General features: G+C 40.9%; 1 protein-coding gene across 1 annotated transcript; it reads right to left on the minus strand.

Moving 5' to 3' along the window:
• Nucleotides 1–351: 351 nt before the first annotated feature.
• LOC149970094 (DNA-binding protein inhibitor ID-4-like) lies at nt 352–5,791 on the minus strand. Its single transcript, XM_090228579.1, has 3 exons — nt 5,041–5,791; nt 3,831–3,888; nt 352–1,054 (listed from the first exon to the last, which is right to left on the minus strand). The coding sequence occupies exons 1-2, from the start codon at nt 5,419–5,421 to the stop codon at nt 3,844–3,846; spliced, it is 426 nt and encodes a 141-aa protein (XP_090084705.1). The 5' UTR covers nt 5,422–5,791; the 3' UTR covers nt 352–1,054; nt 3,831–3,843.
• Between the last annotated feature and the right edge of the window lie 6,087 nt (nt 5,792–11,878).

The raw sequence follows: 11,878 nt of genomic DNA on the forward strand, positions 1-11,878 counted from the left end.
CAATACGCTGAAATATAACAACAATACGCTGAAATATAACAACAATACGCTGAAATATAACAACAATACGCTGAAATATAACAACAATACGCTGAAATATAACAACAATACGCTGAAATATAACAACAATACGCTGAAATATAACAACAATACGCTGAAATATAACAACAATACGCTGAAATATAACAACAATACGCTGAAATATAACAACAATACGCTGAAATATAACAACAATACGCTGAAATATAACAACAATACGCTGAAATATAACAACAATACGCTGAAATATAACAACAATACGCTGAAATATAACAACAATACGCTGAAATATAACTCTGCAAAATGAACTGCTGTGGAGAGTTTATTCACAAAACATCTTGAAGTGTTAATATTGAATCAAAAACACATTATTTACATGTCAAAAGGTTTTTAATAAAAATATCTTATAATTACAATAGTCTTTCTGAGGATAATAGATCTTTTCTTCCACCTAGAGCATCTGTTTCTACATAGACAATCTGAATTGTCTCCAGCCATTTGTTCCCCTGTACAATAGGAAACATGTTGATTTCAGGGAAAAACCTTGTTCGACACAAATCATCTATTTTAAACAATAGATGGCAAAACATGTACAGTTATATTCCTGTTTAGTAAAGTTCCACACTGTAGCTTGAGTTATTTTTATTTTAGAAACCGGTATTTGTCACATTTTATAAACTGGGATTTGTCGTTCAACAAGCTCTAGTTTCTAGCGAGACCTCACAACAACAAGGGATTCTTCACTCACCCTTTCAGGTTGTACTTGTATTTGACATATACAGTTAAGTAATGGGTCAGTTGAACGTAGCAGGCTTTAGTTTGTTTCTAATAAACGTGTTATAAATATGTTTTTATTTGCCCGTCGTAGGTTCTCCTGCAGGGGGAGGGGGGGGGGGGGGTCCCCCTGTGTGATAAAGCTTTGTGTGGCTGGCTGAGATTCCCTGGCTGGAGGCTGAGGCTGTGCTGGCTGTGGACTGGAGCAGCTCTGCTCTCAGCTCTGCTCTGCTCTGCACACCTGTGGACAGAATGAATAGATGGGGTGTGTGAACGGTCTGCTCCAGACTGACTGGCGCCGTCAACACAACACAGGGCTTCATCAACAAGCCAAAACAAACGGACCGGCTCAGACAACTGACTTCCAGTATACCGTAAACACAGCTGCCTGTCAGCCTGCCTGCCTGTCTGTATGTCTGTCTGTCTGCCTGCCTGCCTGTCAGCCTGCTTGTCTGTCTGCCTGTCAACGTACCTCCCTGCCTGTCTGTCTGTCTGTCTGTCTGCCTGTCTGGGTCTCAGAGCCTTCCAGCTAACCTAACCAGGCCTGTCTGGGTCTCAGGGCCTTCCAGCTAACCTAACCAGGCTCTGCTCCTCATTTACAGGCAGATGACCTTTAACCCTCTGCTTGGAACGTTGCTACACAAGAGGACAGTTATTGTGCAACACACAGCTGGCTCCTGGGTGTTGTCAATAATCAGGTTACTCAATGACACTCTGTCTACTGCTACTGCAAGTCACAGTTTAATAGCTGAAACCACATCAACAACACTACTACCACTCATAATAATAATACTGCTACTACTCATAATAATAACAATAATATTAATAATAATTATATTACTAGTACTACTCAATAACAACAATACTCCTACTATTACTCATAATAATAATAACACTAATAATCCTACTGCTACTATTACTCATAATAATAATAATAACACTAATAATACTACTCCTACTATTACTCATAATAATAATAATAATAACACTAATAATACTACTGCTGCTATTACTCATAATAATAATAACACTAATAATCCTACTGCTACTATTACTCATAATAATAATAACATTAATAATACTACTGCTACTATTACTCACAATAATAATAATACTAATAATACTACTCCTACTATTACTCATAATAATAATAACACTAATAATCCTACTGCTACTATTACTCATAATAATAATAACACTAATAATACTACTGCTACTATTACTCACAATAATAATAATACTAATAATACTACTCCTACTATTACTCATAATAATAATAACACTGATAATCCTACTGCTACTATTACTCATAATAATAATAACACTAATAATCCTACTGCTACTATTACTCATAATAATAATTACAATAATTATAATACTCCTACTATTACTCATAATAATAATTACAATAATTATAATACTCCTACTATTACTCATAATAATAATAACACTAATAATACTACTCCTACTATTACTCATAATAATAATTACAGTAATTATAATACTGCTACTATTACTCATAATAATAATAATAATAACACTAATAATACTACTGCTACTATTACTCATAATAATAATTACAATAATTATAATACTGCTACTATTACTCATAATAATAATAATAACACTAATAATACTACTGCTACTATTACTCATAATAATAATTACAATAATTATAATACTCCTACTATTACTCATAATAATAATAACACTAATAATACTACTCCTACTATTACTCATAATAATAATAACACTAATAATACTACTGCTACTATTACTCATAATAATAATTACAATAATTATAATACTCCTACTATTACTCATAATAATAATTACAATAATTATAATACTGCTACTATTACTCATAATAATAATGACAGAAATTATAATACTGCTACTATTACTCATAATAATAATTACAATAATTATAATACTGCTACTATTACTCATAATAATAATTACAGAAATTATAATACTGCTACTATTACTCATAATAACAATAATAATAATACTACTGATAGTACTACTTAATAATAATAATACCAATACATCTGCTACTACTACCCATAATAATAATACTACTAGTACTACCCGTAATAATAATACTACTAGTACTACCCATAATAATACTACTACTAGTACTACCCATAATAATAATACTACTAGTACTACCCATAATAATACTACTAGTACTACCTATAATAGTAATACTGCGAGTACCACCCATAATAATAATACTGTGAGTACTACCCATAATAATAATACTGCGAGTACTACTCAAAATAATAATACTGTTGGTACTACTCACAATAATAATACTAGTAGTACTACTCATAATAATACTACTGCTAGTACTACTCGTAATAATAATACTGCTAGTACTACTCACAATAATAATAATACTGTTGGTACTACTCACAATAATAATACTAGTAGTACTACTCATAATAATACTACTGCTAGTACTACTCGTAATAATAATACTGCTAGTACTACTCACAATAATAATAATACTACTAGTACTACGCATAATAATTATACTGCTAGTACTACTCATAATAATACTAATACTACTAGTACTACTCATAATAATAATACTGCTAGTACTACTCATAATAAGATTAATACTGCTAGTATCACTCATAATAATACTACTGGTACTACTCCCAATAATACTAATACTGCTAGTACTACTCTCAATCATACTAATAGTACTAGTACTACTCATAATAATAATAATACTATTACCACCCATAATAATAATACTGCTGGTGCTACTCATAATAATAATACTGCTAATACTACTCATAATAATAATACTGCCAATACTACTCATAATAATAATACTGCTAATACTACTCATAATAATACTAATACTGCCAATACTACTCATAATACTAATACTGCTAGTACTACTCATAATAATACTAATCCAGGTGAATTCAAGGTATATCTCATTGAAGAGACAACACAGATTGTGAAGCAGATTTAAACCAGAACAATAGGATCCTACTCACCATTGGCCATTTCTCAGCGACACAAAACTGAGTCGTCCTTTTTGCCTGTTGACATCCTCTGAAATAAGGGAAAAGATAATGAATACTACCTGACAGTTTATGAGTCAGGTAAGGTGACACAAACCACGAGCTATACAGAGAATGAACCAGTGTTGACTACATGACATCACAGCAGGACCACAACACAACTTATCATCTGATCTGAGAGCATCACAGCAGGACCACAACACAACTTATCATCTGATCTGAGAGCATCACAGCAGGACCACAACACAACTTATCATCTGATCTGAGAGCATCACAGCAGGACCACAACACAACTTATCATCTGATCTGAGAGCATCACAGCAGGACCACAACACAAATTATCATCTGATCTGAGAGCATCACAGCAGGACCACAGACTCCTTCACCTCATGCACAGGGGTCCTGTCTTTCACATGCACCAACCACTGCCACTAGAAATGACATATTATATGATATATTATATTATGCCTTTCAGTAACATGTGTCTCTGCCAATACGATGTCTCAATAACATGTGTCTCTGTCAATACGATGTCTCAATAACATGTGTCTCTGCCAATACGATGTCTCAATAACATGTGTCTCTGTCAATACGATGTCTCAATAACATGTGTCTCTGCCAATACGATGTCTCAATAACATGTGTCTCTGTCAATACGATGTCTCAATAACATGTGTCTCTGCCAATACGATGTCTCAATAACATGTGTCTCTGCCAATACGATGTCTCAATAACATGTGTCTCTGTCAATACGATGTCTCAATAACATGTGTCTCTGTCAATACAATGTTCCAATAACATGTGTCTCTGCCTTGTCAATATGATGTTTCAATAACATGTGTCTCTGCCAATACGATGTCTCAATAACATGTGTCTCTGCCTTGTCAATACGATGTCTCAATAACATGTGTCTCTGTCAATAGATGTCTCAATAACATGTGTCTCTGCCAATATGGTGTTTTCCACAAGAACATAAACAAGGCCATTTGTTATTCTACAATACAGGAGTCTCCTGACTTGAAAAGGACAACGCCACTGATACACACCACCCATTCTATATATAGTCTTCTAGACCATCCCACTGGGCACACACTGGTTGAATCAACGTTGTTTCCACGTCATTTCATTGTTGAACCAACGTGGAAGAGACGTTGAATTGACGTCTTGTGCCATTGCTTCTTACCTGGTGGTCTGTGTTGAGAACCGTTAGTGGTGTCCGGTTCGAGGCTGGGGACGGCGGGCACATCCCCGTCATGGTCCCCGTCTGTTGTTTCAGGAGAGAAGGGTGCGTCTCCAGCGCGAGCTGCAGGTCCAAGATGTAATCTATGACGTGCTGAAGGATCTCCACTTTGCTGACTTTCTTATCCTGCGGTATGGTGGGTACGAGGCGCTTGAGGCGACTATAACACTGGTTCATATCGTCCTGCAGACACAGCTGCTCTTCTTCCTGCAACCTAGACCGAGCGATGTTCAGGCTGTGATCCGAGAGGTAGTGTAAAGAAAGCTCGTTGCCGCTGCTGCTTGAGGTATCCTTCTGGGGGCGGACGGGAGTAGTAGCCTTCATTTCGGTAATAACGCACCCGTACGGCGGGGTTGAGAGAAAACAATCACTGGTGCCAAATACCGGAGATTATATGTAGGCGATGAAGATGGCTATGACCGAAGTAAAAGCCAAACTATCAAAAGAAAACGGTCGACAAAAAAATGTTTCAAAAGTAGTAGATTTTATTCTGTCAACATCCCGTGGACCAGTCGGTTCTACTTCACCAAGCACCGCGTGAAGAATGAATAGATTCCGTTCACTTATATGGGAAGGGGAGGCGCCGGCGCGCTGCTGGTTGACAGCACCGGAGAGAAACTGGTCAATCACGAGCCGCCCGGTGCCCATGATGGAACAACACCACCCTATAGAAATGCGTGCCTGCCTCTGCGCTGCGGAGGGTGACGCCTGTCGAAGGTTTGTGTGTGTGTGTGTGTGTGTGTGTGTGTGTGTGTGTGTGTGTGTGTGTGTGTGTGTGTGTGTGTGTGTGTGTTCGATATATAAAATCTAATCAGTAAGGAGGCCGGAACATTTGAAATATAAAATGCAATAATTCTGTGTAAACTGATTATCATCGTTCACTTAAAATATATATTTCTATTTTATATATCTTGTACATGAAATCAACGTTTTTATGTCATACACAAGATACATCAGGGAGCAAAATGTGAAATGCTTCTAGCCAGCTACCTCTCAACAGGGCAGTGAAATGCTTCTTGCCAGCTACCTCTCAACAGGGCAGTGAAATGCTTCTTGCCAGCTACCTCTCAACAGGGCAGTGAAATGCTTCTTGCCAGCTACCTCTCAACAGGGCAGTGAAATGCTTCTTGCCAGCTACCTCTCAACAGGGCAGTAAAAGGCTTCTTGCCAGCTACCTCTCAACAGTGCAGTGAAATGCTTCTTGCCAGCTACCTCTCAACAGGGCAGTGAAATGCTTCTTGCCAGCTACCTCTCAACAGGGCAGTGAAATGCTTCTTGCCAGCTACCTCTCAACAGGGCAGTAAAAGGCTTCTTGCCAGCTACCTCAACAGGGCAGAGAAATGCTTCTTGCCAGCTACCTCTCAACAGGGCAGTGAAATGCTTCTTGCCAGCTACCTCTCAACAGGGCAGTAAAAGGCTTCTTGCCAGCTACCTCTCAACAGGGCAGAGAAATGCTTCTTGCCAGCTACCTCTCAACAGTGCAGTGAAATGCTTCTTGCCAGCTACCTCTCAACAGGGCAGTGAAATGCTTCTAGCCAGCTACCTCTCAACAGGGCAGTGAAATGCTTCTTGCCAGCTACCTCTCAACAGGGCAGTGAAATGCTTCTTGCCAGCTACCTCTCAACAGGGCAGTGAAATGCTTCTAGCCAGCTACCTCTCAACAGTGCAGTAAAATGCTTCTTGCCAGCTACCTCTCAACAGTGCAGAGAAATGCTTCTTGCCAGCTACCTCTCAACAGTGCAGTGAAATGCTTCTTGCCAGCTACCTCTCAACAGGGCAGTGAAATGCTTCTAGCCAGCTAACTCTCAACAGGGCAGTGAAATGCTTCTTGCCAGCTACCTCTCAACAGTGAAATAATGAAGAAGAACAAAAGTAAATCTAATAACAAACACAATTAGGTGAATGTTATAATGTTATTAAAATGATAACCTACATGATTATCATTGAATAGTCTATAGCACTCAGCTTCTATTCATAGATGAGCATGAACTACAGACTTCTGGCCTGAATGCCTTCAAAACCGACCACTAGGGGCCAGAAGTGGAACCAACCAAGTCATTATTATTGGAGAACCAACCAAGTCATTATTATTGGAGGACCAACCAAGTCATTATTATTGAAGGACCAATCAAGTCATTATTATTGGAGGACCAACCAAGTCATTATTATTGGAGGACCAATCAAGTCATTATTATTGGAGGACCAACCAAGTCATTATTATTGGAGGACCAATCAAGTCACAAAGTCCAAGTCTCAAGTCGAGACCCAGGTAGAACAGGTCGAGACCCAGGTAGAACAGGTCGAGACCCAAGTAGAACAGGTCGAGACCCAGGTAGAACAGGTCGAGACCCAGGTAGAACAGGTCGAGACCCAGGTAGAACAGGTCGAGTCTCGAGTCAAGTCCAAGCCGAGACCCAGGTAGAACAGGTCGAGACCCAGGTAGAACAGGTCGAGACCCAGGTAGAACAGGTCGAGACCCAAGTAGAACAGGTCGAGACCCAGGTAGAACAGGTCGAGACCCAGGTAGAACAGGTCGAGACCCAGGTAGAACAGGTCGAGTCTCGAGTCAAGTCCAAGCCGAGACCCAGGTAGAACAGGTCGAGCCCCAGGTAGAACAGGTCGAGACCCAAGTAGAACAGGTCGAGACCCAGGTAGAACAGGTCAAGACCCCGGTAGAACAGGTCGAGACCCAAGTAGAACAGGTCGAGACCCAGGTAGAACAGGTCGAGTCTCGAGGCAAGTCCAAGCCAAGACCCATGTAGAACAGGTCGAGTCTCGAGTCAAGTCCAAGTTGTGCGTTCTAAGAGCAAGTCAAGTCAGGTGGCATGTTTTTTCAAGTCTCAAGTCAAGTCTCAAGTCAAGTAAAACAAAAATCTTTACAGCAACGACTTGTTCAACTACAAACCTCTGTCTATTTATTGAGGCTACCAGACAGCCCTTTTCATTATTTTGTCTACAACACATTTTGATTATGTGATAATACATTTTTAAACAAAAATTCCAAATGCATAAGTAAATTGTAAATGTCCAGCAACTTTGACACACCAAAGACCAGCAGGCCTATGCTAGTACAGTGCCTTGCGAAAGTATTCGGCCCCCTTGAACTTTGCGACCTTTTGCCACATTTCAGGCTTCAAACATAAAGATATAAAACTGTATTTTTTTGTGAAGAATCAACAACAAGTGGGACACAATCATGAAGTGGAACGACATTTATTGGATATTTCAAACTTTTTTAACAAATCAAAAACTGAAAAATTGGGCGTGCAAAATTATTCAGCCCCCTTAAGTTAATACTTTGTAGCGCCACCTTTTGCTGCGATTACAGCTGTAAGTCGCTTGGGGTATGTCTCTATCAGTTTTGCACATCGAGAGACTGAAATTTTTTCCCATTCCTCCTTGCAAAACAGCTCGATCTCAGTGAGGTTGGATGGAGAGCATTTGTGAACAGCAGTTTTCAGTTCTTTCCACAGATTCTCGATTGGATTCAGGTCTGGACTTTGACTTGGCCATTCTAACACCTGGATATGTTTATTTTTGAACCATTCCATTGTAGATTTTGCTTTATGTTTTGGATCATTGTCTTGTTGGAAGACAAATCTCTGTCCCAGTCTCAGGTCTTTTGCAGACTCCATCAGGTTTTCTTCCAGAATGGTCCTGTATTTGGCTCCATCCATCTTCCCATCAATTTTAACCATCTTCCCTGTCCCTGCTGAAGAAAAGCAGGCCCAAACCATGATGCTGCCACCACCATGTTTGACAGTGGGGATGGTGTGTTCAGGGTGATGAGCTGTGTTGCTTTTACGCAAACATAACGTTTTGCATTGTTGCCAAAAAGTTCAATTTTGGTTTAATCTGACCAGAGCACCTTCTTCCACATGTTTGGTGTGTCTCCCAGGTGGCTTGTGGCAAACTTTAAATGACACTTTTTATGGATATCTTTAAGAAATGGCTTTCTTCTTGCCACTCTTCCATAAAGGCCAGATTTGTGCAATATACGACTGATTGTTGTCCTATGGACAGAGTCTCCCACCTCAGCTGTAGATCTCTGCAGTTCATCCAGAGTGATCATGGGCCTCTTGGCTGCATCTCTGATCAGTCTTCTCCTTGTATGAGCTGAAAGTTTAGCGGGACGGCCAGGTCTTGGTAGATTTGCAGTGGTCTGATACTCCTTCCATTTCAATATTATCGCTTGCACAGTGCTCCTTGGGATGTTTAAAGCTTGGGAATTTTTTTTGTATCCAAATCCGGCTTTAAACTTCTTCACAACAGTATCTCGGACCTGCCTGGTGTGTTCCTTGTTCTTCATGATGCTCTCTGCGCTTTTAACGGACCTCTGAGACTATCACAGTGCAGGTGCATTTATACGGAGACTTGATTACACACAGGTGGATTGTATTTATCATCATTAGTCATTTAGGTCAACATTGGATCATTCAGAGATCCTCACTGAACTTCTGGAGAGAGTTTGCTGCACTGAAAGTAAAGGGGCTGAATAATTTTGCACGCCCAATTTTTCAGTTTTTGATTTGTTAAAAAAGTTTGAAATATCCAATAAATGTCGTTCCACTTCATGATTGTGTCCCACTTGTTGTTGATTCTTCACAAAAAAATACAGTTTTATATCTTTATGTTTGAAGCCTGAAATGTGGCAAAAGGTCGCAAAGTTCAAGGGGGCCGAATACTTTCGCAAGGCACTGTAGTTGTTGGCAATCCTCTCTCCCTACTCTCTCCTCTCTCCCTACAATGTGATGTTTCTGCTGCACCCGATCCTATAGCTGTACAGCAGAGGAAGAAGCTACACAGGTGAGGGTGAATACCAGTATGGTTGCCATGGTGCCCCAGTAACTCTCATACTATGTGGGAAGGTTAGTATTGGTTGTCTTGGAGACAGGAGGGTGTAGAGGACAGGAGACAGGAGGGTGTAGAGGACAGGAGGGTGTAGAGGACAGGAGACAGGAGGGTGTAGAGGACAGGAGACAGGAGGGTGTAGAGGACAGGAGGGTGCAGAGGACAGGAGACAGGAGGGTGTAGAGGACAGGAGACAGGAGGGTGTAGAGGACAGGAGACAGGAGACAGGAGGTGTAGAGGACAGGAGACAGGAGGGTGTAGAGGACAGGAGGGTGTAGAGGACAGGAGACAGGAGGGTGTAGAGGACAGGAGGGTGCAGAGGACAGGAGACAGGAGGGTGTAGAGGACAGGAGACAGGAGGGTGTAGAGGACAGGAGACAGGAGACAGGAGGTGTAGAGGACAGGAGACAGGAGGGTGTAGAGGACAGGAGGGTGTACAGGACAGGAGACAGGAGGTGTAGAGGACAGGAGACAGGAGGGTGTAGAGGACAGGAGACAGGAGGGTGTAGAGGACATGAGACAGGAGACAGGAGGTGTAGAGGACAGGAGACAGGAGGGTGTAGAGGACAGGAGACAGGAGGGTGTAGAGGGATCCTTTTGGTCAATATAATACACAGAGAAACCATGACTCTGTTGGTCAATATAATACACAGAGAAACCATGACTTCTCTCTGGTTCCTTTTGGTCAATATAATACACAGAGAAACCATGACTTCTCTCTGGTTCCTTTTGGTCAATATAATACACAGAGAAACCATGACTTCTCTCTGGTTCCTTTTGGTCAATATAATACACAGAGAAACCATGACTCTGTTGGTCAATATAATACACAGAGAAACCATGACTCTGCATTCTCTCTGGTTCCTTTTGGTCAATATAATACACAGAGAAACCATGACTTCTCTCTGGTTCCTTTAGCTGTGATTTTAGCTGATCCGTCTGTCCTCACTTCTGTAGTTCCAGTCCTGTTCTTTGATGTTACAGCCTTCTGACTGAGACTGGAGACCTGAGCATGGCAACTACAGTATCTAGAAACTACCTCTGTTACTGGTGCCGCATCTTAATTTGACCCAGGGGTTTTACAGCAGGAAAATAATCCTGCAGAAACAGGGAATGTTATTTATTATGTGGGTTAGAATTAATGGACATTCTTTTGTAGGGGTTGATATGTTTTTAGTTCATTAAGACAAATTAAGTTTGACATTTTAAGATGGAAATGGCTCCCTTTTTAACCCCCTTGAGTCAATTGACACACTGGTAGGTTGGTCTAAGTTCCAATTCAAAATCCTTCATTTAAGAGAGAGATGTCTGTTTGTTGTGTTGGATGTGTCTCAATCCACCGCATCCGACCGATGTCACACGTTCTGAGGTGAAAGGTGGCAGAGCGGTGTTTATCAGACCAGGAGACATCCCATCTGAGATGAAAGGTCGCAGAGCTAGAGAGGTGTTTGTCAGACCAGGAGACATCCCATCTGAGGTGAAAGGTGGCAGAGCTAGAGAGGTGTTGGTTAGACCAGGAGACATCCCATCTGAGGTGAAAGGTGACAGAGCTAGAGAGGTGTTGGTCAGACCAGGAGACATCCCATCTGAGGTGAAAGGTGACAGACTGGTGTTGGTCAGACCAGGAGACATCCCATCTGAGGTGAAAGGTGCCAGAACTAGAGAGGTGTTGGTCAGACCAGGAGACATCCCATCTGAGGTGAAAGGTGACAGAACTAGAGAGGTGTTTATCAGACCAGGAGACATCCCATCTGAGGTGAAAGGTGGCAGAGCGATGTTGGTCAGACCAGGAGACATCCCATCTGAGGTGAAAGGTGCCAGAGAGGTGTTTGTCAGACCAGGAGACATCCCGGAAATCGGTCTTCTGATGTAAATGTCTGTGGTGTCCGAACGGTTTGACCTACGAACTATTGTGACCCCTTCTATGGAA

The sequence above is a fragment of the Oncorhynchus mykiss genome, unplaced genomic scaffold (genome assembly GCF_057628025.1).
Source record: "Oncorhynchus mykiss isolate SJ-2025 unplaced genomic scaffold, ASM5762802v1 scaffold93, whole genome shotgun sequence".
Taxonomy (NCBI): domain Eukaryota; kingdom Metazoa; phylum Chordata; class Actinopteri; order Salmoniformes; family Salmonidae; genus Oncorhynchus; species Oncorhynchus mykiss.